Raw genomic sequence first — 27,312 nt, 5'->3', positions numbered from 1 at the left:
ATGACAAATGTGAATGCCAGGCGAATTTAATCTCCCTTCAAAACAAAGAGGCTATGTTTAGCTGCAAGGGATCAAACGGATGCTTAAATAACGTTGATGAAACTTCTAAAAGTGAACTCAGGTGGTGACAGCCAATGGCTTTGTAGCCAAATCAGGGGCCACAGAGAAACACAAGGGAGGTATCAGTCAGCATCCTTGGCGGAACCCCAAGGTTCACAGATGTACAAGAAGAGAGGATGGAGGCAAAATCCAACCCACAGCCACCCGTGTACTGAGCATGTTCAGTAGACACAGAATGCTGAATGTCACTTGGAAAAGAAAAATGGAACGGCTATTCTGGAGCATGAGACACCTGGCTGGCTGGTACCCTGAAGATCTGCACACCTGCAACGACTTGTGGAGATCCCCCATTAACACAGACCGCTTTAAGAAAAGTCCCAGTGTGAGAATATATTGCTACAAAAGCCCAGCACCGGTCCCTCTCTCTGCCAAGCCGTGGCAAGAGTGCATGGGATCTCAGGCACCAATACAGGGTCTGTGTCCCATTGGAGACTAGAAGACATGGTAGAGGCTGTCATGCTTTAAGAAATAGGGTCTATTTGCCTATTTACACCCTCGGTCTGCATGGAGGGGGTTCAGATCGTAAAATAATGGCCCAAAGCATTGCAGGCAGTCATTCCTTCTCCCCCACCAAGATGGATCCAGCGGCAGAGCATATGCCCATGCTGCCCAGGACGGGCGCGCTCCTGAGAAGCGCAGGGCACACTACTGAGAGGGGCGGGCATGGAGCTCTCCCAGGCACGGGAGAGCTGCTTGGGTGCATGGAGCCCACGCCCTGCAGCCAGGGAAGGAGCAAGCCGCCAATGGCAGATATTCGGCGTGCCACCCACCCACGACTGCCAAATGTCACCCCCTCAGCGAAGACACCTGGGGTGTTCACCCCCCACCGCACCCCCTTCCTCCACCCCAGATGGATCTCCCCTCTTCTTCTTCCCAGAAGCCCCTTGTCCTCCCCCAGAGCAGTTACCCTGGCAAACTTCCAAATTTCCAGTCACTGGTCACACCTGGAGCAAGGAGTTGTTGATGACTGTCAATGGCTCTCTATTGAAATGCTAACAGCTCTGCTCTTCCCTCAGCCAACCAGACTGGTTTGCATAAGGCAGCCCCAGAATTCCTTTGCAGCTTATATTCTTTCTTCATATCACACATAACCTAAAATCCTATCCTTTATTGTTTTTTGTGTTTAGGGGGACCCCCCCCCCCCGGTGGCAGTTCTGTAACACCATTCATACAAGGACATCTTCTTGCAGAATTAAATAAAAAGTAAAATAGAAGGAGATGCCTTAGTTTGCTTAATAAGAAAACATGGAGTTTTAAGGAAAGACACTGCATGCATATGAAACCCTATTAACAGAGGCTTAATTGGTAGCATTTATTCCATAATTATAAAATTGGATAATAAAGTTGGAACATTTATGAGGAAATGGGCCAGAGATCTATAAGAGGAGTGGACTACGGAAGAGCAGAAATGGATTTGGGTTAAATTACCACCACCAAGTTTATAAAAGGAGTTTTAAAATAAAGATTCAATATCAACAGTATTTGACCCCAGGTAGACTTAATAGGATAAATGTGTTCTGCAGCTGCTTGGTAATGCAAATATATTGGATTACTATTTGAAATCTTATTTCAGAAACGACTGGACATCTATTATGAAATGACCCTAAAATACTAGTACTGAATTCAGTATCTGGAAGGTATAGTGCTAGACCCAAGTGGTTGGCGCCAATCCCACAGAGAGCAGCAGAGGTGGGCAAACTTCATGCTAATCAGATCCACTTTGCTTTATAGTAGAGTCCCAAGATCTACCAACTGGAGCCACGTGTAAATGACAGAGCATTAGGAGTAACTATGATTCTATGATCAGCATGTAGCAAAGAGGAAGTTCAAACACCAATCACCCTGAAGCCTGGCTGGACATTCACTGCTGCACACATGCTTCTCTCAGGATGCAAAGCCATATGGGAAAAGGAAGGGATGGAGGAATCTAAAGACTCATTAGGGAAAGCAACACAAACAAACGGAAATCGAAATGCATAAACAAAACCACCAATATTTGCTCCAGCTGTAGCAGAGACATTTCACCAAACACTCCAGGACATTTTATGGCCCCCATAAACACTCATGTACGTAGGAGGCATAGCTGTGATATTCACACACATAAAAGCTGCTTTATTGGATGCTATCAAGCAATAATAATGGCTATTAGGTATAGTTTCTGTAAATTACATAAAAGTCTGCAAAGAGAATTATACTGCTTTAAAACCATACCTAAAACCAATTGCCATCTAATAGCACGGCGGAAATGTGGGAAATGCCTTCTATATAATAAAATATGTCTAGCCCCAGCCTCGAAATGAGCACGTGCAATTGCCATTAAATCAGTGTCGCTCAGAGTTATCTGGGGGCATTTCCTGCTAACAGAGATGCTTTTCCATAGTTTTGTCATGTTGAAAAGGTACTCACCTCTCCAGCTCATATTCCTTCATGCCTATTTTGACGGCCTTCATTACCTGTTATCATAAACATAAGGACACACCCTAATAAATTTGGATCAGAAGAACCTTAAACACTTGACAATTTTGTGTTTATTTTGGGAGCTACCACGATTTGATGTATAATGCACTTAAATAGCACACCCTGGACATAGCAAAGAACATGAATGTACTAGACGTATGTGATGATCACATCCTGGATCCAAAAAATTCTGTCCCCAAGGTGGAGCTGTATGCACATCCCCACAGCGCTTCCCTATCCATGTCCCCACCCCCACCTTAGGGTAATAAATGTCTGATGAGGGTTCAAGTGATGATCTGAATATGTGAACCTACCCCTCCACGTGAGAAGGCCACCCAGATGCCTTAGGAAATGTGCTGAAGGAAATGTGCAGAACACAGGAGCACATTTACAGCACGTTGAGCCTACAAGGTCTTCTCTTGAGAAGAAAGGACCATAATGATCAAGGGGATGCAGCAAATCTCCTTTGAAGAAAGGCTGCAGATTTTTGGACTTTTACTTGCCTTTTCTCTAAACTAAAGAGATATCATGGTTTATAAAATTATGAATCACATGGAGAAAGTGGCAATATATATACAGTGGCACCTTGGCTCCCAAACAAATCAGCTCCTGAACGCCGCAACTTGGAAGTAACTGTTCCGGTTTGCAAATGTTTTTTGGAAGCCTAATGTCTGTTTTGGCTGTTGGCATTGTTTCTGGGGCCAATCAGAAGCCATGTCTTGGTTTGCGAACGTTTTGGAAGTCGAAGGGACTTCTAGAACGGAATGAGTTTGTGAACCAAGGTACCACTGTATATATACTTAACCCTCTCTCATAACACTAGAACTTGTGGTCACCCCATGAAGCTGAATATTGGAAGATTCGGGACAGATAAAAGGAAGGACTTCTTCATGTAGCAGAGTTAACCTATGGAACTCACTCCCACAGAAGGCAGTGATGGCCACCAACTCTGCTGAGTTTAAAATAGTGTTGGACAAATTTATGGGAGTAAGGCAACCAATGGCCACTAACCATAATGGCTATGTTCTCCTTCTACCATCAGAGGCAATACACCTTGGAATACCAGTTGCTGGGAATTGCAAGTGGGCAGATTGTTGCTGTGCTCATGTCTTGCTTGCAGGTTCCCTACAGGCATTTGACTGCACACTGTAAGAACAGGCTGCTGGACAAGAGAGGCTACTGGCCTGATCCAGCAGGGCCCTTATGTTCCTATGTGTTCCAGCATGATAAGTGAAGACATTTTGTTCCCTGGGCATCAACAGCAAGTTCAAGGGCAAAGCAATGTGTATTATTAGGATTCTATTAGAAGGAACATTATCCTCCTAATTCTGTCCCAGCTCTTCCATTAGTTTATTACTAAGCAATTCAAGTAGCTGGGAACATTTTCTGAAAAGCCACCGTTACACAAAGAGCAGAAAAAATTATTATCTGTAAGAGATCCATTACCTCTTTATGAGCTTCACTGGAAATTTTATTGGTATAGCGCAGGACTTCCAACTCCATGTCCGTCTTAATCACACGGCTTCAAAAGGAAAGGAGAAGAGGAGAATCAGGTTAGTAATTCCCCCTACAGCTCAGCAGTGATTAAGTTGAGAGCACAAAGAATAACCAGGTAACCTAATTGGCAAACCTGCCGCCGACCAGATGCGTTTCAAAAGCAAGAGGCTATTACGAGATTGCAGCAAATAAAGGACATCAGGAAATAAAAGATATGTGTGGCATTCAATTTACTCAAAGTAGGATGAGCTGAAGAGGCACCTGCAAGGTTGGTATAATATATCAAGTTTGATCACCCTAACTGCAGTCCCTAGACCATAGGGGTGCAAGCAGCTAGAGTCTGTGGACAAGAAGGAGAAGATCTAGGGCAGCCTTCCCCAACCTGATGCCTTCCAGATGTTTTGGACTACAACTCCCATCAGCCAGCCAGCACAACAGAAAAGCCCAGCTGGCTTAAACTGATGCGAGATGCAGGCCAAAACATCTGGAAGGCATCAGGTTGGGGAAGGCTGGTCCGTGAACTTGGCCATGGCTGAAGGCAGGAGACCAGTCAGGCTAGTGCCTGCCATTGTTAAAATTATTTCAGAGAAACCTGAAGCACTTTCTCAGGTCCATTTAACAGAATCATTGGGCTCTGAGTGTGAATAAATCCTGAGTTTATACTCTTGATTTGTAAATTTATCACATCAGTACACTGTGGGAATTCTACTTCAGTTTGGTTTTTAAAACAGGCCAGGCAAGACAGGGTCAGATACAAGTTAGACGAGGGTGCTGTTCACTGTTTCCAGAAACTCTCTTCTCATTGTGAGACTTTTGTGGGTAAGCTGAGAGTTAGTTGGACCTTGGGGCTGAGAGGGAGGGAGGAAAGAAAATGAATCAATATTGATATCTCTCTCTCTCTCTCTCTATATATATATATATTAGTAATATTGTATTAATGTGACATTTTTATATGTAACTGTGAATTTTTGTAATATTTTGTTTAAGTTGTCTGTTGTTGCTTCAGTTTTCTGTACACCACTTATATCAAGAGGTTAGAAATTAAATAATCAAATCAAAAATGACCATGGATCCCCCATGCTGTGTCTAGTTCAGCTTACAGTGTCAGTATAAGTTAAGGATGAAGGAGCCGGATAATGAACTAACGGAATTGTATTGAAGAGCTCAAACACATTTCAAGCTTGAAAAGCTTTAGTCCTGGGAAGTAAAAAACCTTTCACAAGATGCTATCTATTTATTTGTTAATAACACTTCTATACTGTCTCCCATGTCAAGTCAGGGACAGCTGGCTGCTTTCAAGGCATACTTAACGGTGCACAGAATTCACTCACTCTGTAAAGTGCAAAGCAGGTTGGTTTATTCTAGACCTTCCTGTTCACATCTACCAGGCCCACCCCCATTAGACACCCTGAGAAAGTTGACAGAAAAAAGCTCCCCTCCCCACTCTCATACCACTAGAACTCATGAGCATCCACTGAAGCTGCAAGTTGGAGATTCAGGACAGACAAGCAGCAGAACATATTGTCCCAGGCCAGACATGCTTTATTGACCTTGCTTTGCTTCGACCTGCCATGAATAGGCAATCCCTCTGCCTGCATTTACTGCACAGGGTATACACAATTGTGGGGTCAGACAGTCCTCTGAAGATATGCATGTTTTATTGAGCCAACCCTGCACTCTCTACCAAGCACAAGTCACAGGCTCACAACATGGCAGCTTCCTGCCATTTCTCAAGTTATAGAAATGGGAGTCCAAGGCACAGCAGCAGAATATGAATGAATCCTTGCCTAAAGCTATGAAGTCCTTTGGGTTGCTGAAGCTTGTTTCGCAAAGGTAGCAGACGGAGAAGGCAGGCGGGGGAGTGGGGAGAGAAAATATCCCCGCACACTGTTTTGGCTCAGAGCTGTATTAAATTTATGAACCCCTGGATGAAGAGTTTAGCAAAAATCGAAAGCTTGCACGTCTTCGGGCAGGAGCTGGGGTGCAGCATAAAAGCCAAGGAAATGGTGCTTGGGATCAAGGCGGCCTAGCGCAGATCGCACCTCTGCCATGAACTCTCCTGGTGGCCACCCAAAGTGCTGTTTAGTGGCAGCCTCTAGAGTGCTTGGCTAGGTCAGCCTTTATGAATTGGAAGCCCTCCCGTTGTTCTGAACAGTCAATGCTGAGTGGGGCTGATGGGGGTTTCAGTCCAAAGCATCTGGAGGGTGCCAGGGTGGGGGAAGGCTGCTCAAGATCCAGGTTTCCAAACCTGTTTGATCACAAAACCATGGTTTGTATCAATTGACATGCACAGTGAAACCATGGCTGGCAGAGGATTTCCCAGCTTTTCCGCCTGGAGTCTTTACCAGTTCTTATTGGAGACGAACCTGGGACTGAACCTGCGGCATTCTGCATGCAGGACAAGTGTTGTGCTCACCAAAACTTGCCCTTCCTTTTTTAAGGAGCAGGCAAGCAGAGCCTTAATCTGATCACCTCCCATGATGGGACTTGAAATTGCATCTCCCATTTTCAGTAACCAGGACATTAGAAGTTGATCCCAGGGACTTGCTTCCTGTGCTGGCATATGGGTCACTGTTCAGAGCATGTCTCTTGACCAGAGGGAGGCAAGTTCAAAGCCATAAATCCTGCAGACGCACAAAGACTGTCTCCACACAGGAGAGGTGCTTTGGGGCTAACAAGAACATTTCATTCCTCCTCTAGAAGGCACGAGCAGTTCTTTCACCAAAGTTTGGAGCAGCTACTTTTAAAGTCACCTTGCCTTAAATAGCATCCAAGATAAAGAACGTAAGAGCCTGAGGAATCAGGCCAATGGCCCATCTAGTTCAGCATCCTGTTCTCACAGTGGACAAGCAGAGACCTGCGGGAAACTTGCAAGCAGGACCTGAGCACAACAGCAATTCTCCCTTCCTGTGTTTTCCTGCAACTGGTATTCAGAAGCATTTCTGCCCCCAACTGTGGAGGTAGAAAAAAGCCTTATCCCCCAGAAAATTGCCCAATGGTCTATATTAAAGCCATCCAAGTTGGTGGCCATCGCTGCCTCCTGTAGGAGCAAGTTTCACAGTTTCAAATGCATATATTAGTCAAAATAGAATGCAGAAATTCTTTAAGGAAAACTTCTGTATATTAAGAGAAATATATTAAGAGTTCTAGCATCATGAAAAAGACGGGAAGTCTTTTCTCTATCCACTTCCTCCATGCCATGCATAATTTTATAAAGTCCCAAAATGCTGCAAACCTTTCCTCATATGGAAATGGATTCTGCCATTTTGAACATACCAGCGTACTTACGGTACCCTAATCTGAGTTGTGAATGTTTTAACAGAGTCTGAACTGCAGCCTTCCAAAATGTGTGCCCTCCACGTGCTGTTGGACTCCCATCAGCACAAACGATTGGCCATGTTGACTGGGAGGTGGAGCCCAACAACATCTGGAGAATCGTCCGTAAGGAAAGGATGCTCTTCTACAGGGTAGCCAATGTGGGCACCACCTATCATTACAGTACTTTGTCAAACTTTCTGGCACTGTCTGCCCCCCCCCCCCATCTCTTTCTCTCTCTTACACACACACACACACACACACACACACTTCAAAACTGTGACCATGGTGCTAGCAGAGCATTCATGCATCCAAAGATGTCCATTACATCCCAGCTTAGCTCTGATTGCTTTAGTTTACTAGACCATTTTGAAACAGGTTATCCACTAACAATGCAAAAGAACTAGCATAAAAACTCCCTGATTTAGACAATACAAGAACTACAAACAAAGCCCCAACCATACCGAAATCAGCAGGAGAGTGCCACAAGAAAATCAGAACCAAACAGGCCCATAAGTACATTCTGTGAGAGGAAAAGATCAGCCCAAACTTGACTTAGCAGCCAGCTGATCTGGTCTAAATAAAGCATCACGCAAAAGACCAGGCCGGGTGTAGAGTCTCAACCCCACCTGAGCCAGGGTAGCTGTCTTGCAAAATCAAGAAGTAAACTATCCTTGGTACCTGCACAAAGAATACATGGGGGAGAGCTGGCCAAAAAAACAAAAACAAGAACTCGTAACATCCTCCCTCTTCTCCTCTAAAATGTGCAAAAATGGAAACACTCGATGCAACGTTAAAAGGTTTCCAACAAGCCTTTTAAGTAAATATCTTTCCCAGCCTCCATCTGTATTAGAACAGCTTTTAGATGCTTTATCTTTTATGTGTTTGCTGCCCTGGGCTTTTGTGGGAGGAAGGGCAAGATATAAATCTAACACATACATATAGACATACATATATAAATAACACTGCACATTTCTCCATCCCTCTTTCTTATCAATCCCTGCTTTTTTTGGGGGGGGGAGGGAATGGAAGGATGCAAAAATGCCCACAACAACTGCATGCATTTCCATTTACTACCCTTGCATTTCTAGTGAAACAGGGGAATGAAGAGATGCAGACTTGCAGAACTTACATGATCCAGTTTCTGGGCTATGTGTCCTGTAGTCTCCCTGATTGCTAGGTTTCGCATGTCCCAACCTTAAGGATGGGATGCCTTATTTGGAACTGGCTGCCTCTTTCTAAAAACTTTCTCCCTGGCACACCTTATTCTCAGATCTTTTAGGGGGCAGATATAATACGTCCCTGCAAATAACAGGTGCTAGCTTTACACGCTCTTTTTAAGTGCGGTTTATACCAGGGGAGCTAAAGAAACTCTCTCTGCGTCCCATTGCACATTATTTGGCTGGCTACTCTTCAAAATCTCCACTGGTCATTTTAACGGAGGGCTCCAATTTTTCAAATTGCAAAGCTTGCAATAAAATTCCTAAATATAGCAATCCCACTTAAGAAATCTGATTGCTTCTTTTATTTTTTTTCCTATTATGATCTTACACATTTTATATCCTGTAACATTTTTTATTTTATTTGTGCCTGGTGGGCCATAAATAAATCATGTTCGCCACTGAATATCCCTTGGTTACAGGTTCTGGCTTGGCCTGCCTTTAATCATCTCATGCCTCACTTAAATATTTTATAAAAACCTAAAGACAGAAGAGAGATTTTATTGGCACATTTTAACTACAAAGCTTTCGGTGGCAGATTTGCTAGAGTTTCCTTTGCAGGCAGATGTTGCCCCTGCAATCATATATATTGAGGTGGAAGCGTTCATCAATGTAGTTATTACCAGAGGGTTAGAGGAAGTATAGTCAATCCTGTCATGAGACCGTTTCCAAGCCAACAGTCATAATCAGTTTTACCAAGGCTGTTATTTTCTCCTCTGTGTTACTGGTCAGTTGACTCAAAACAAATCATTTTGAAGGGTTACAAGTAACAGCAAGGCATACTGGACACCTGAATTTCCTTTGCCGCTGCTGCTTTGACTTGTAACTGAATGTTGCATTTCGCTTTACGCCGTTTCAATACGATTGTTTAATTCTTGGTTTGGAATGTGCATGGTTTCACCTAGGAACCTTCGACAGAATTATAAACACTTTTAATGAAATAAATACTACTACTCCTGTTTCCGAGGGAACAGCTGGTTCTGTGGTGCTTTTATTGTTATAGTCTGTGTTTTTAATGGATCTTCTTAGATTATGTTAATTCTATTAGTGCTTTAGTACATTTTAATGGTTGTCTTTTCAATGTTTTTAGCTTGTTCTGATTTATCTGTGCAAGCTGCCTTGAGTCCTGGACAGAGCAAAAGGCAAGATATAAAAAAAGTATAATACCACCATACAGATGGGTTGAAATGAATGTGTAAAGGCATAACTGGGGAGAAGGCATCTGCAGGACCCCCTCCCTCCCTCCACCCCCTGCACCTCCAAGAAGCGGCTTGCTCTATTCCCAACCATCCCATTTTGAGCAGGAAGGCCTGTAAGCGTGTTCAGCTGAATGTGGTTTCAAGACTCCTCATCACTGGGAACCTTGGGCTAGTAGCAAACTGACAGGCAGCGCAAATCCCACAAGCAAGGTTTTATATACTGGGGGTTGCTTTCCCCCAGAAGAAACTTAGCCGCCAGGTTCTCCACCAGCTGCAGCCTCTGAACCAAACGCAAGGGGAGCCCCACACAGAGAGCACTGCAGTAATTCAAACACCCTTCAGACTTGCCAGGGCAATATGAGATGGCTGAGGGGTGGAATAGACATACACACTCCCCACCCTCAATCTAAGCCCTCACAGATTCTATTAAGCTTATGGAGATATATGTTACACCTGAGAAGAGGGGGATGTCCTGGCTGGAGATGATGGGAGCTGCTTTCAAACACACCTGGAGGATCCCAGGTTGACAAAGGCCAATCTCATTCCTCCTCCAAGCCTCACTAAATTGGCTCGTGGCATCTCCATTTCTAACAAGAGGGCTTTTATAACCCCCCACAGCACGGAAGAGTCGTAACATCCACCTTATTGAAAATGAGTTTTAAAATTAAGAAACATCGCTGTGGCGCAACACACTTTAGGACTTGGGTTCTTTTCGGTTTCGCTCCTGCTAATGTCAGGCACCATTGACATTCAAGTGTAATTAAAGAGAACATCCATAAATTTGCCAACGGAATGCATTAGAATTAATGCTTTTAAAATGAATCCCAAAAGGAGGCAATAATCGCCTGACATTTATATAACATTACCCATTCTGCCAGACATTCAATTAATTCTTCTTTGGGTAGTCTCTGCAATAGTATCATAATTAATGTATTTGTATTTGAACCTACACAACCGCTAACACTAAAGAATTTTGCAAGAATTTTTTCAGTGGCATTCAGATCCTTTTCTTCCTTGTGGTATTACATCATGGCTGCAGTCCAGTTGGGGGCTGTAGAAGGGACTTCACCATAGGCTGTGTCTTGACAGTGGCCCAGGCATCAGGAATTTGGCACACAGCAACCCAGGAAGAGGGTGTTCTTGGTCTCATCTGAACCCAGGCTTGTGGTTTGTCTTAATCCAGACAAACCCCGAGCTGTAAACTGAAGGACAAACCTTGTTTGCAGCTCACAGCTTGAGGCAAACCCCAAGCCCAGATTTGGACAACACGCTAAGCCATATCCCAGACATGGGATTTACTGCGTTAGTTTTCCTGGTTACCATGCTAGTGCTTCTGCTCCTTTTTCTAGCACCCCTTTCACACAACAGCCCTTGTCGTGTTATGGAACTGTGGCTTTTTCACTGATATGCTGACATGACACACTAAATTTCATTCACACCAGTGGGTGTGGTGTGGCATGACAACGACCAACATAGACAACATTGCTCCTCCACCCCAACCTTTCCACAAATGCGCCCATGAAAACATAAGGGAAGAAGTGTGTGCTAGTATACCGTATTTTTTGCACCATAACACTCACTTTTTTCCTCCTAAAAAGTAAGGGGAAATGTTTGTGCGTGTTATGGAGGGAATGCCTACGGGTGGCATGCCTACGGATTTTCCTCCTCTAAAAACTACATGCGTGTTATGGAGCGAAAAATACAGTAACTGCCCCAATTTTTGTGACTTTACTCCCACAATCTTCTGGGCTGATGTGGTTGGCAAACTGGTTTTTTTCATGAAATCAAATAACCTGGAAACGAGTGCAGAACTTCCACTCCATTCCACCAGATGTCCAGATGTGACTTTTACGTCGTGTAGAAGCTCAAATGTAATGAAAAAATTAACAGTTAGGGAAATGTCAGGGGAATGGGATAAAATGCAGCCACGGTCTCACAAAGAATGTTGGGACAAGCTTTGGAGAACAAATGTGAAAAGACAACATACCATTCAGCAATTTCCGGATGAAGAACTGTGTTGTTAACCACAAATCTAAAAACGAGAGAGAGAGAGATAACAAAAATTAGCTTGAAACTCTAGACACTGGGTGGGTGTCCAACTCTGGCATCCAATGAAATGTGAGCATGCTTAAAGGGGGCTGTTATATGAAGGAGAGCCCAAGTCAGTGCAAACAGGAACAGAGCAGAAGGAGCAAACAGTCTTTAGTTCACTGTGGATTTCTGAGGTAATATTTATTGAGACTTTTCATGGGCTCCATAGGAGCTACTGGAGGGCATATTGGTGCCCAAGGCACCCCATTGGCGGCCTCTGAGATAAAGGGGGAAAGGATGTTAGAGCGAAAGCAGGCGGCCGTGATTTCAGGTAAAATGAAGAGGTATTCATATATTTTCATACAGCAGAGCAAGAGGGAGAGAGAAAGAGAAATAAAGGTGATGAATAAGCACCCACATGAGAGATAGTGGCCACTTTGCCAGGAGATGTAGCAACCCAGGACTTTCTGTGGTGGCATTCAAAATTCAAGGCTCTCCCCTCCACCAACATGGACTGGAGAAACACACAGTATTACAGTTACTAAGATACCATTGCATGCTTGAATTCAAGCTCTGCAAAGTTCTGAACAGATATTTTACATTCTTAGGAGCCAGCATCCAATTTCTGGATGCAAGTGGGATTTTTCCAGCCTCGCTGCTCAACACCTCTGCTGCAAGGTGTCCTGTTTTAGCCTGTGTTCCATCTCAACACCTCACCACATGAGAAAATGAAGCCAGCAAGCCACACAATTCAGGCCCTCTACAGAACTCAGTCAGGCACCAGGAGGAAAAAAGCAGCTCAGCTAATGAGATTTGCCTGCTTTGAACACGAATGAAACACTTTCCTTTCCAGTAGGTAGGTTTAGGGACTATTATTCCTGCTATGCTTCAGCACAAAAGAAAAGTGGGGGGGAAAGAGGATGCAAAAGCTAGTTAAGCATAAAGGCAACCTAGTACAAAACCCACTGATGAACAAAATGGTACATTTAGTCTATGAAGTTCAGTGAACAAAAGCCTGGATTCCATTTTGAGTCGGAGCGTCCCACCATGATCTTAATGAGAGACGAAGGAAACCAGGAGATATAGGCAGGTGAGCTGCACACAGAATAGCAGGGTGTACTTCTGGCATCAAGATCAATACCAGAGAATTGAACATTTAAGAGATCATTGTGAGAGCATCCCAACTGAAAGCTGGGAAAAAGGAAAACAGTGGTGACCTCACAGCTATCTGGCTCTCCTGTTCAAGGGAACAGCTTGGCATTGTTCAAGTGACAGCGCAGGATGGATAAAAATTCTCACAGTACACCAAAGGGGGAAAGACCTGCTATCTCTGGCTCTTCTCCTGTGACCAGGGATCACTGTTCTGAATTTACGAAATCCACAAGACAGAAGAAACCTCCTTACTTCTGACACACTAGCCAGATTCAGATAGCCACCTTCTCCCCCATAAGAACATATGAAGACCCTGCTGGATCAGGTCAGTGGGCCGCCTAGTCCAAAATCCTATTCTCACAGCGGCCAACAAGAAATCTGCAAGCAGGATTCAAGCACAAGAGAAGAAGAAGAGTTTGGATTTGATCTCCTGCTTTATCACTACGCGAAGGAGTCTCCAAGCGGCTAACATTCTCCTTTCCCTTCCTCCCCCACAACAAACACTCTGTGAGGTGAGTGAGGCTGAGAGACTTCAGAGAAGTGTGACTGGCCCAAGGTCACCCAGCAGCTGTATGTGCACTCTCCTCCTCCTGCCGTTTCCAGGAACTGGCATTCAGAAGCGTTGCGTGCGAGTGAGGAAGCACGTGTGGATGTGAGTGAGAGAGAGAATGTGCATGCATGCAGGGGCCTGTGTCTCTCTTCCTTCCCTCTGCCTTTGTGTGCCTGGCCTGAGCCTCGCTGTGTGCATGCACACACGGCAACGTACCCTCACGCAGAAAAGAATGAAAGGTCAAAGACCACCAGCAATCCAGAAGCTGTTCAACCAGAGGCTGAAAAAGGGAACCGCAGGATAGCAAGCAGCACAAGAAGAGACAGATTTCGACAGAAGACAGAGAGCGAGAGCCTGGAAAGCAGAGAATGAAGTTCAGCTCTTGAGAGAAGTTCTGAGACATGGCAAGGGTGGAAGAGGGCAAGGCTTTGCAGGGTAGGATAAAAAATAAAACGGGGACGGCCATGTCAGCTGTAGTCAAAAAGGAGCTGCTGAGACCAATGTTGAAATAAAACTTTTGCAAAAGCCAAAATAGGTCTTTTGCAGCACTAGGAAGGGGCACTGTCTACTTCTTCCCTCAACCCAGTTAAGAAGGAACAAGGAACAGAGAAGAACACTTCCTCTTCTTTTTAGTGGGACTGGGCACTGCAGCCACAAGAACCAAATTGCCCAAAGCCTAGGCTCCTTGCAAAAAGTCAAATAAATAATCCAAGACAAATCCCTCACCTGAGAGGGAGCCCAAGAAGGAAAAACACAAAAGCTGCCTTCGCTAACTTTCTGCCCTCCAGATGTTTTGGACTACAACTCCCATCATCCCCAGCTTCACCTGGCTGTGGTGCCTTGGGCTGATAGGAGTTGCAGTACAAAATTTCCACAGGTTGCAGAAGGTTGAATTGAAGCCCACCGAACAAAACGCTGAATAGTATTTTTAACAAGAGGATGAATTTAGGAGTAGAAGAATGGAAAGTGATGTTATTCACCCTAACACCACATGAGAATAGTTACACCAATTTGTATTTTGGCTGCCTTCAGCAAACAAGGATGGCATCCTTATCTGTGATTCCTGCATTGCAGGGGGTCAGACTAGATGCCCCCTTGGGTGCCTTCTGACTCTACAATTCTATGTTTCTATTATTCATTGCCCTTCACATTTCACAAAAAGCCTTGGGAAGTGCTTTAAATAAAAGAGGAATAAGGGGGATAGAAAAAACTCTTTGCTTCTTTTAAAAAAATGCAGATCAGTGCATCTATTTCCTTTCCTTTCTTTATTTACATAAAAAAGTGACAGTTCAGGAGCACAGCGCTTTTGCACAGCGGACAAAGCAACAAGTTTTCTCTCAGCAGCAAAAGTTGAGAGCTGATTCTAAGCTTCCTCCCTTGTAGCTTCATTAGTTGTAAAGTACTCAGTGTCAACTCTCTCCAAGGCAGTCAAAGGAATTATATGCCTTAAATGACAAAGCTGACAGTCTGTTGAGCTGCCAATGCCAAGACTGGGAGAGATAAAGTGGGGCGGCGAGAGGAGAGGAGAGAAGCACTCTAACAAGCGATTAAGGGCATCAATTCTGTCATGCAAAAAGCAGCAGGGCGCTCAGTACTACACCAGTGGGTATCCCGCTCCTGACATAAGTGATCTACAGCTGTCAAACAGCAGTGAGAAGATCATTTTTTTCTGCCCTGCAAACCCATGGAGAGGAAGGCAGTGGACAGCTGGAAGTCTCTTTCCAATAAGCTACAGATCAAAGGGCGAAGTCACACTCTTCCAAGAGGCGCTTGGGCAGGAGGGAAGAATGGCAGGGAGCACATGGAAATGGAAGCTACCACCATCATCTCCAGAAAGACCTACAGAATATGGAATTCTGGGTGTGTCAAAATAGTGCATCAAAGCTGCCAAAACTCCAGGAAGTTCCTCCCATAGGCACACTTCATGCCCAGAATTGCAAAAGTTACACACTTATAAGCTTTTTGAGAACAAGCTTTTGAAAAGTTCAGATGTTTGTCCCAGCTTTAGTTTTAAAATTAACAAGTTTTTGCCCTGCCGTCCATGATGGTGTTGTTTTGTATGCGCTGCTTCCACAGTCCGAGGCCGTAAATGCTTCTGAACACCAGTTGCTGGGAACCACAGGAGGGGAGAGCAATCTCATGCTCAGGTCTTGTTTGGGACCACAGGCATCTGGTTGGCCACTATGAGAACAGGATGATGGACTAGATAGGCTATTGGCCTGATGCATAAGGCTCTTCTTATGTTCTTATGCATGATGTGAGCATAATACTTGATAATGTTGCCGTGCAGGGGGCCTAAACTTGTTGAGACCAAAGTCCACATTACTGCCTAGGAGGAGCCTGGGTGGGGGTCATAAAAAAAACCAGGAGTGGGAGAGCAGATTCAGCCATAGGCCGAAGCCTAATTAGTCTATTGCAGTGCTTCACATAACTGGCTAACTACTATCCTGGGATATATTGTCAGGTCAAACATGTATTTCTTGTGGTCAGGTACCTATGCAACAACTTAAACGATATACAACAAATCACTTTTCAAATGCAAGTATAATGAATATAAAACACAAATAAAAAAAATTATGTATATAAAACACAATATTCAACTACTTTTACATGGAGTAGACTCTTTAGACTTGTTCATTTCAGTGGGCTACTCTACTCTGAGTAAATGTTGGTTGAATACCACCCACAGTATATAAAGCCAGAATAAAATACATCATTGTTCATATAATCAAGCCGCCATGACCGACTTACAGTCTATACACCAGGCCATCTTCTAATGGACACCTGATCATTTCCCCCACTGGTTATATGGTGTTCAAATCATTCACTGGTTAACAATTTGTTTCACACACAAACCCACAAGGTAACTTACTGGCTGATTCCTTCAAACGAAGCTTCCCTGGTAACACTTCCGCTGTCAGTATTAACTCCTCTCTGGAGAAGAAAGGCAAAAGTATTTGAACTATGACTATCAACAAAAGAACAGCTGCTTCAGTCTTAAAATTACAAAAGAGGCATCCTATGCTGCAAGGCAGCCTTCCCAAACAAGAGACCCTTCAGATGTTCTGACTACAACTCCCACCCCCACCCCCCGGCCCATCCCCTTTTGGCACCGAAAATGGCATGCATGTCAGAGTGAGCGCATGTGCTGATCACGTGCAAGTGGGAAGTTGCCTGTAGCTCAAACCACCTGAAGGGTTGTAGGTAGGCTATGGTAAGTTATTCTGGTCACACAGGGCATGTGCTGAAGCGTACCTAAGCCTATGTCTTGATTAGTGACTAGGAACCAAGTACAGGCCATATTGATTTCCCAGACGTAAGAGTGGTTGGAAACCAAAGATGTGGGAATAGGCCATGTAAATTAAGCAACCTTGTATCTTGGTCACTCTTCCAGAACACCCAGGAGACAGTGGTTTTCATATGTTCAAAAAGCACAGTGTACAAAGGGCTTTCCATTCCTGGATTGCATACAATTCTCAGCCACCATCACCACCCTTTGAAGGTTGTGAGACTGCCCTCATTACGTTCCATGGAATTTGAACCTGGCTCCCAGTCAAACCAGGTTAACTTGGGAAACTCCCCTTCCTCCAGTCTTACCCAACAACTTGAGCGTCTTCTAAAATCAAGCCTGACAGTGAGCAATAACTACCACTGAAGAATGTTCCCAAACCTGTTAACACACAGGCCAGAAATGGCCATTAGGAGCCATTTCCATCTGGCTACAGGTGAGGTTGGCTGGTACCCGACCTTGGCTGTTCTCCTCTTCCCTCCCCCATTTTCTTTATGGACTGTGTCTTTTAAGAGTGCCTCAATAATAATAAAATTAACACACTTTTATTTGAAAACAGCAACAACACTCCTTCTATTACAGAAGACTAGATTATCGCATTTAGTAAGATCCCCAGATGTTAGTGGACAACAATTCTTGCAGAGTCTGATGGGAGTTTGGGAGCCCAACAGTAGGTGAGGACCCCAAGTTGAGAAAGGCTGCTGTAGTCTGCAAGTAAGTTTCTCCAAAGTCAATACTTTCTAAGAACACAAGATGTCACTTACCAGAGTAAGAAGAACTGAAGGGTTCTTTGAAGCCAGAACACTGGAAATCTGCAAAGTAAGAAGAATCATTGTGGTCAGTTGATGACCCACCAGCACTGGCCACTAAGGAAGCTTCACAATGGTGCCAACTTGCAAGAGCTCTACTGTCCATGCCCAACCACCTACTGTGCCCTATTCACACTCACACTACTTCTGCAGACCATTCCCACATTCTATCTAGTCACCTGCTGTCATGATTATACTCTTTCAGCAACTGATCCCATCAAATCCCTGAGATGTCCATTTTAACTTTCTAAGAACATGGAATGTTCATAAACATTTCTTAGCATCTCAACAGATAGGTCAATGGATAGGAAGGAACTGCATATTTCTTTTGTGGTTTATATCCTGCCCTTTTTTATACCACAGGCATACGCAAGGTGGTGTATAGGATAAAAAGAACAAAAACGCACTTATATACAATTGTAAAAACAAACAGTCAGCAAAAGAAACAGCACACCAGGAACAGCAGATAGATACACATACACATGTCCAACCAACGGCTGCAGTTAAGAAAAGGCCCAATGAAATTATTTGTGTGCTACTTTCCCAACAAAGCTGAGCTCAAAGCCACTCACAGCAAAGTTCTTATTAAAAATGACAAATGACATTTCCCTCCACATAATTATACGTACACAAGACGCAGCAGCATCTCAGCAAAGCAAATACAAACCATTCAACTTTCACTAACCATTAACGCAGTGTAACACAAACTCCTAATTCAACAAAAAAAGGGGATGGGGAATCCATTAAGCACATTAAGCATAAAAAGCCTTTCTAACTAGACTGGCAGGTCTTCAGAGCCCATTTTTAAAAGTCAATAAATCTGGAGGATCTCAGCAAGGCAAGTCTGAAGACTAGAGGCAGGGCCATAGCTCTGCAAAAGAGTGTCTGCCTTGCTAGCAGAAGGCCCCGGGTTCAAATCCCGGCATCATCTCCAGGTAGTGTTGGGACAGACTCCCTGCCTGAAATCTTGGAGAGCAGCTGCCAGTCAGTGTAGCCAATACTGACCTAGATTGACCAATGGTCAGACTCACTATAAAGCAGCTTCCTAGATTCCTATGTAGAGGCTGTATCAGAGATGGAAAGCTATTCCAGAATCTGTGGAGTGGAAACATGTTTAAAGGACTTCACGGCAGCAGATCATCCAGAAAGTATTTCTGCAGCTCTGGCAACAGCCACTGGATTTCCAAAGCATAAAGGAAAGCCGCATCTCTTTAATTCCACCCGCCCCCAGCCTGGTCCCACACAACAGTTTAAGCACGGAATCAGGGTAAGCACAGCGTTTGCTGATGACACTCTGACAAATTGTCAATATAGCTGATACTAAGCAACAACGCACAAATTTCTGGCCGGGAATCACTTGTCATCCACTCTTGCAGATAAGAAGCCCTTAACTAGCACTTCTGTATTCGACACATGAAGCCTGATAACAAGAAACCACGATTCCAATCCAGATATGTCAAGTAGCAAACCTCCTCAGTAGCTGCAGCAGAGGGAATGAATAGATTAGCTCAATGCTATTTCAGAGGGATACTCATCTCAAGAATCAAACTGTGTTTCAAATGCCAGCCCCCCAAATATGGTTTTTTTAATAGAATGGGACACACCAGGGTTAGGGCCCTAAATCTCATTCTGTCCCCCACAACGATCACAGACAAAACGTAGGTAGGAAGAACCCAGAACATATGAAGGGGGCATAAGGTAAAGGTAAAGGTAAAGGTACCCCTGCCCGTACGGGCCAGTCTTGACAGACTCTGGGGTTGTGCGCCCATCTCACTCAAGAGGCCAGGGGCCAGCGCTGTCCGGAGACACTTCCGGGTCACGTGGCCAGCGTGACATCGCTGCTCTGGCGAGCCAGAGCCGCACACGGAAACGCCGTTTACCTTCCCGCTGGTGAGCGGTCCCTATTTATCTACTTACACCCGGAGGTGCTTTCAAACTGCTAGGTTGGCAGGCGCTGGGACCGAGCAGCGGGAGCGCACCCCGCCGCAGGGATTCGAACCGCCGACCTTTCGATCGGCAAGTCCTAGGCGCTGAGGCTTTAACCCACAGCGCCACCTGCGTCCCTTGGGGCATAAGGAGAATACAGCAATTGCCTGGCTAGATGGAAAAGGGCAGATACAGTATATGATATTAATAAGCATCTTTATAGGGCTTTAGGAAAGTGCTCAAAGCATGTCACGTGCATGCAGGTTTTTTACAATCTTCCTTTTTCAGGCCAAAGAGGTTGCCCATGGCAAGTTCACAACAAGACGTAACACTTGAACTGAGGCTTACTGGTTCACAGACTCTCTGCCACAACAAGCTTGCACTATTGCCATCAAAAGCAGCTTCAAAGGAACACATAGGAAGCTGCCTAATACTGACCACTGGTCCATTTAGCTCAGTATTGTCTACACTGACTGGCAGCAGCTCTCCAGGGTTTCAGGCAGCAGACTCTCTCAACCCTACCTGGGGATGCCAGGGACTGAACATCTTGCAAGACAGATGTTCTACCACTGAGCTATGGCTCTGCCCCATGTGATCGCTTCAGGCCATAGCTCAGGGCAGAGCTCAGTGCTTTGCAGGCTGAAGGTTACAGGTTCAAGCCTTGGAATATCAACGTAGGGCTGGGGAAAAGACCCCTGCCAGAAACCCGGGAGAGCCAATTGCCAGTACGACAGCTTTTGTAGTGAACCACTCTGAGATCTACAGATGAAGGGCGGTATACAAATTTAATAAATAACAGGCTCTGTCAGCCTTGCTCCAGATATTCTGGGCCGGCGTTTAGAGCAAATGGGAGTTGTAGCAAATATGTCTGGAGGTTGGCAAAGGTTGGTGCAGACAGCACTGAGCTCGGATACTCCAAGAAGTCTGACTCTGTTTAAGGCAGCTTCAGGGGGGAAACGGCATGAAAAGTATCAATAAAACACTAGTGTCAAGACGCGTTTGTTGAGCCCATGTGAACACCACATCCAATGGGTACTAGTGCTCAACCCCAAAAAAGTAGGTGGTGGTGATAAGGGTACCCAGGAGGAGACACACTCTCAGAAACCAGAGCCCCATGGACACCGAGTCAGGTTATTGGTCCACCCAACACACCATTATCTACACCAGGGTTCCCCAAACTTGGGTCTCCCAAGTTTGTTTTTGGACTATAACTCCTATCATCCCACAAGGGTCCACAAGGGACACGGGTGGCGCTGTGGGTTAAACTACAGAGTCTAGGACTTGCCGATCAGAAGGTTGGCGGTTCGAATCGCCACGACGGGGTGAGCTCCTGTTGCTCGGTCCCTGCTCCTGCCAACCTAGCAGTTTGAAAACACGTCAAAGTGCAAGTAGATAAATAGGTACCACTCCGGCGGGAAGGTAAACGGCATTTCCGTGCGCTGCTCTGGTTCACCAGGCTTAGTCATGCTGGCCACATGACCTGGAAGCTGTACGCCGGCTCCCTCGGCCAGTAAAGCAAGAGGAGCGCTGCAACCCCAGAGTCGATCACGACTGGACCTAATAGTCAGGGCTCCCTTTACCTAGCAGGACCACTGGTCAGGGATGATGGGAACTGTAGTTCAAAAACAGCTAGAGATCCAAGTTTAAGAAACCCTGATAGGCAGCATCTCTCCAGGGTTTCAGGCGGTCTCTTCCAGCCCAACCTGGAGATGCCATTTAGGATTGAACTTGGGGACACTCTGTATATAAAAAACAGATGATCTGCCACAGAGGTACACTGGCCCTTCCCAACCAGTCCTGTGCACCAAGAGAGTTTTGGGTATCTCTTTGCACAAACTGCAAACCTCTCACGCAGCAAAGCAAACCATTTCCATAAAAGAGAAATCCTTCAAAGGCAAGTAGGGAAATAGCAAAGCGGGTTTGTGGGTGAAAGGGGGTGAGATTTTTTTTTTTAAAAAAAAATCTAACACACTTGCCTCAAGTAGTTAGTGGCATCCCAGACAGTGACTGCAACAAAGACCACTTTCCAACTGCTTCTATTCAAACTGGAAAGTCTAATACTTATCTACCCAATATTTTTGCCCCTCAAAAAAGCTTCACAAGATCTTGGCAAAGGCAAAACACTCACCTCATCTGTATACCGAACTTCATTGACAGCATACTTCTGCCTGAAGAATTCAGGAGGCTGGATCCTTCAGAATGCAAAGAGACAACTGGTTATTTTGCAAGTAAGAGAACAGCTTGATATATTATTATCAGCTTTATGTTACTATACCCCCTTTTCTTTTTACAAGACATGTTCAATGCACAAAAGATGAAAATGAAGGACAATGAATGCTACAGATATGAAAACCCAAAGAGCAAACACACATCACCACCAGTTTTGGGTTACAATATATACTTTTTTTTTGACTAGTCAAGAACAGCAATTTGGTATATTATCATATGGTACAGGCCTTCCTAGGACCCTAAACCCTATTTTTAAGAAACAGTATCTAAATAGGGGTAAGACGCGCAGGACACTTTTAAAGGGATCATTAACATTAGGCATCCACATTTGAACAAAGTCTTAAGTTACCACATTTTTCTAAATTCCATGGTTAGGCATGGTATTTATTAGGACCAACCAAAATGTCCCAAAATGCAGAGCTAACTTTAAAAAAAAAGTGTGTATTTAGTTTTCAGAGAAAACACTATATAAACAAAATAAATAGTAAGGAATCAAAGAACAACTGTGTGGAGTACATTATTACAGCTGGGATAAAATGAACAGAAGGTTCAGTAGACTTTTGCAGACATATAATAAGATTCTGCAAAACAAAGTTTTGGAAGCAGGAGTTACAATTTGGAAGAAAGCAAACCTTGGCACATAGAGTTATGTGTCATTGGGGGTTGATGCAGAATTCTATTGTTCTTGATAAAGCATATTAACAGAAGCCATAGAACATCAAAATGCTCTCATTTTAGAACCCTCCAGTGATGGGTTAGATGCTCAGGCAAGGCAATGCCCCATGCCCTCTCATTCACCCCTAGAGAGACCCCATGCAGCCTTCCAATGTCTGACAATTTCGAGTCTGGCTGCAACCAGCAGTAGAGCAAGCAACTCTTTGTGAACAAGGGTGGGATTTAAGGGATGTGAGTCGCTTACAGTGGCTAGGAAAGCTAATACTGGGTCCAAGATCAGCAACTAGTTGGCTATTGGAAACAGGTCCATGAATATAAACTGCCAACAAAGTGCAAGTTTTTCGCATCCTTATCACATATGAAGAAAGGTGCCCTTGCCACCCCAGGGTGTCCAGCATAGTGGCGAGACGTGTTTCAGAATATGTGACAATATAACAAGGGTCCAATGCCAAGTAAAAGTTTGTTCTGAGCAAACTTTTTAGTTTCAAGAGACCAGTAAAGGAAGAAGAAAAAGTCTGGCTTGGTATTGAAGCCACAAAGTCTTATTTTAGTCACAAGATGGAGTTGTTGTAGCTCAGTGGTAGAGCACACGGTATACAGACAGTAAGAAAGGTGGGAGACTCAGGGAGAGCTACTGCCAGTCAGTGTTGACAGTAATGCAGTAGATGGGCCAAAGGTCTGACATATTCCTGAATTTCAAACATACACAAATGCCTTTGCCAAAGCCCTCCAGGTCAGCCTCTGCCTTGTGGCGTGTGGCAGAAGGGCGAGCATTGCAGACTGGAAAGACATCTGAAGCTACCCAAAGCCGAGGAAGTGAGAAAAATTGAATCCAGGTGTCTTCATTCTGACACACACAACCTAATTGTAATAATACACCCAACTGCCTACCCCCATCCCGACATTATGAGTTATGTTGTTTTCTTTTTTAAAAAGGGCAAGCGTAAAAAGTTGAAGAGCAAATGGGTTCTTTTAAATTCCAATTATTATTTTTTAAAAGTCATTTAAATGTCATCTTGTCAACCAAATATGATAGGGGAGCAACCTGTTTTAAAAAGGCAGCTATAAAAGCTGCTTAACGTAAGCACCGTTACAAGAAACATTAAAAGAGAAAGCAGGTCATTATCCACACTACTTTCCTTTATGGCACCAATAGCCTTTAATCAAATCCACCCTTCAGCATTGCACAGACACTTGCTCTTTGGGATGCACAGAGCAGATCAGCCAGGAGATTAGCCACTTCACTTGGGCAACAGGGAATCACTGAGAAGGCCAGCTGGTTAAATTCATGGGAGAAATGATCGCAGTCTCCAAATATGCCAAAGAGGTTCCCTGTTACTCCATATGGGAGACTGAGAAGACCCAAGAGGCTGCCCACTTCCCTACAGTCCCTCTTGTGTGCTAAGATGGGCAGAGGAGCCCCTGTTGGTTTCTCCACTGCCCTCAGGGCATTCTCTGTGGCAGCCCCTGAGTTGTGGAGCTCCCCACAAGGCTGTGTTTTGCACCTTCAATTTGCAGCGCTGAGTGCTGGCGACACATTTCTTTACTCTCGCCTTGGACCCGCGAGTTGTGTGTTTTTCAGGACCCACCTTCTTCCGGCGACTGCAATTTGTTTTAACTGTTTTTAATTCTGAATTTTAAATGGTTGTCACCAGCCCTGGAGCCTGCTGGGTGGCAGCAGTCATTATGGTGATGAAAGAACTCATGGGTGGAAATTGCAGGGTAGCAGTTTAAACAGCAGTAGAAACCTCCTAAGGATAACAGCAGTTTTGACAGTGGAGCAGGTAGATTGCACTGGGAGGTGGTGGGCTCTCCTTTACTGGTGGCATTTAAGCAGAGGATGCTACAGTTACACCTGCATTGCAGAGTCTGCACAGGGCACATGGGATTGGCATAGATGACCTCCATAGTCTAAGGTTACCAATTTTTTTTCAATGAATCCAGGGACACTTTTCAACTTCCTACTAAACCGATGGATTTTGTCAGGGGACTGATTTGTAAATCTGGGGACTGTCCCCAGGAAACAGGGACGTCTGGTAACCTTACCATAGTCCCTTCCAGCTCCATGATTCTAAAAGGAAAGGAGAAAAGGCAGCAGAACAATACAAGGGGGACTAAGCACATCTCTGTGTTTAAGGCCCAGCATCCAGGAAATCCATATCCTGCAACAAGTGAAGTCTGCACAGACACATTATGCAAACAGGACAGTTTGCACACGCGCTATTTTTGTACAATTTATCCTGCAGAGTTTTTAGGGTTTGCATAATTTATTCTAGTTTTGCTAGCCTTGCAGCTGGGCAAGAAGCCATGAAGAGCAGAGCATTCTTGCTTCAGACCACCTCTCTGGCTCCTGAAATTCCAGCATGCATTTCCATGTATATTTTTCAAGTGCATCTCCGGAGGTAGAGGGCCAGAAACTTGCTTTTTTTAAAAAAAGGAAGTCAAAGGAAGTTTCTCAAGGAAACTGATTTTAACCCACTTTCACAATCTGCAATCCTGTGCAGTTGTAGCATATTTATATCTAGTTGCTGACTACTGCTGTTTCCCCTCCCCAAAAAATCAATAAGTAAATTTAAATCCAACAAGTGTTGTACAGGAGCACAGGAAAAAGGAGGATTGCTGCCATTTTGCTCAGAACACTGAACATTTTAGAGAAGGCTTGTTTTGCAAGAGTGACCAACAGCCCAATGAAGGCCCTCCATGTAAAAACTGATCTGAATATAGGAGTGTAGCAAAAAGAGGTGCAGATAAGATTTTCATTACAGCAAACCAAAGAGTCCACTAATGCACTGCTCAGAAAAGAGAGAGACTAAATTAACGCCCTGTCACACAGGCTGAAAACAGAAGCCTTTCAAGCAGTCTGACCACCTGCATGTTTTTAATGAATATGTAATAAGGCCAAATTACAGCCGTCACTTATAATCTTGAATCCCTTTGGCTGGGGAAAAATATACGTTGTCATACACCTAGCACATGTTAAATGCAATGAGCAGAGATAGCTTTTGAAGTCAGCAACCGTCCTAAAAGTAGCATTAAAATGTCATAGAGTGGGACTAAAGACATTCAGCGGCTACAGACAATTAAAACTGGTGATGCATCCTTTGTCCCATTCACTTACTATGCAAAAGCCCTGCAATACAACTGTTTCAAGAACTGGTGGGCGGGGGCGGCCGGGCAACCATAGCATTTGTTAAAACAGAATTTAATGCTGATGGAAAATAATTGGTGGGATGTGCAAGAGAAAGTTTTTGCAATAACACCCCCCCCCAAGTATAAAGATTCCTGTTCAGAATTGTCGATGCTGAACAGACAAAGTTCCGCGAAGGTTGTCAGTTTTTAATAAAAAGGGCAGCATTATGTTGTTTAGGGGTGCACACTGGAGCAGGGATGAGGAACTTTTCTGGTCTGGAAGCCCAGATCTTTATGTCCCACCTCACCGCATGGGCCAACTGTTACAGGTGATCAGGGGAAAACCACCTGCCAATCATTTGGCATCAGGTGATTGATAAGCTGTCAAAGCTGACCTCACAGGGGTGTGGGGAACAACCTGCTTCTCCAGCACATTCCCCACAGGAAATGTGCTGGCAAACCAGGACCCAGGAGGACTGAACTCTTGAGACTTCAGGGATGTGAATAGGATTTAACGCCTACTCATCAGCTGATGAGCAAGGGTTAAATTGTGCCACTCTGGCTGTATGCCAGTGGAATGCGGCCAAAGAAAAATGGATCGCTCATCAGCTGACCTCACTCAGCGGTATTGGCTGATTGACAAGGTGGGTGATGTTTTGGGGAAATGGCCTTGCAGGCAAAAATGGACCCCTTGGCAGTTCTCCACTCCTGCACTAGCATCTATTTCTTTTTTTAAAAATATATTTTTTATTAAAGTTTTTGAACATAAATGCAAAGATAAAGAACAGTGTAACATATATCATAACATATTTTCTTAACTACTTAGGACTCCCTCACATCTCCCGCTCCCATTTACATCGTTGTCAATTCTTGCCCGCAATTTATCATCTTGTTTGCAATCTTGTGTCACATTCATTTAACTATAGTCTATTAATTCTCCAATAGGTTTATAATTTAACCTCAATTTACTCATCATCATAATTTCATCTAATTTAGTGGTGCACAATTATTTATGATCTAGCATCCTTTCTTAACACTCAACCAAATTACAATGTTTTTTAAAATAACTCTTAAATTTCTTCCAGTCTTCTTCAACCCTCTCCTCTCCCAGGTCTCGGATTCTGCCAGTCATCTCGGCCAGTTCCATAAAGTCCATCAGTTGCATCTGCCACTCTTCCAGGGTGGGTAGATCTTGGGTTTTCCAATTCTTGGTGATGAGTATCCTTGCTGCCGTTGTTGCATACATAAAGAATGTTCTGTCCTTCTTTAACACCTTCTGGCCGACAATACCCAAAAGGAAGGCCTCTGGTTTCTTGGTAAAGGTATACTTAAATACCTTTTTCAGCTCATTATATATCATTTCCCAGAAGGCCTTCACCCTAGGGCAAGTCCACCAGAGGTGAAAGAATGTTCCTTCGTTTGCTTTACATTTCCAACATTTATTATCAGGCAAATGGTATATCTTGGCAAGTTTAACTGGGGTCATGTACCATCTATATATCATTTTCATAACATTTTCCTTCAAAGCATTGCATGCAGTAAAGTTCAGCCCAGTGGTCCACAACCTTTCCCAGTCCTCAAACATAATGTTGTGCCCAATATCCTGTGCCCACTTTATCATAGCCGATTTAACCATTTCATCTTGTGTGTTCCATTTTAACAGCAAGTTATACATTCTTGAAAGTACCTTGGTTTTAGGTTCTAACAGTTCTGT

At 44.3% G+C, this 27,312-nt stretch overlaps 1 protein-coding gene across 1 annotated transcript in view; it reads right to left on the bottom strand.

Moving 5' to 3' along the window:
* PEPD (peptidase D) overlaps positions 1 to 27,312 on the bottom strand; it is a 136,453-nt gene that overhangs the window by 76,866 nt on the left and 32,275 nt on the right. The window contains exons 4-9 of the mRNA XM_083751468.1: positions 21,694 to 21,757; positions 17,595 to 17,642; positions 16,414 to 16,475; positions 11,796 to 11,840; positions 4,024 to 4,099; positions 2,527 to 2,573 (exon numbers count right to left, since the gene is read on the bottom strand). Of these exons, the coding sequence (XP_083607594.1) occupies positions 2,527 to 2,573; positions 4,024 to 4,099; positions 11,796 to 11,840; positions 16,414 to 16,475; positions 17,595 to 17,642; positions 21,694 to 21,757 (342 nt within the window). The remainder of the gene's footprint in view (positions 1 to 2,526; positions 2,574 to 4,023; positions 4,100 to 11,795; positions 11,841 to 16,413; positions 16,476 to 17,594; positions 17,643 to 21,693; positions 21,758 to 27,312) is intronic.

The sequence above is a fragment of the Podarcis gaigeae genome, assembly GCF_964106915.1.
Source record: "Podarcis gaigeae genome assembly, chromosome: 8".
Lineage (NCBI taxonomy): Eukaryota > Metazoa > Chordata > Lepidosauria > Squamata > Lacertidae > Podarcis > Podarcis gaigeae.
Note: the sequence above shows the minus strand (reverse complement) of the source record. Positions and strands in the feature narration are given on the sequence as shown.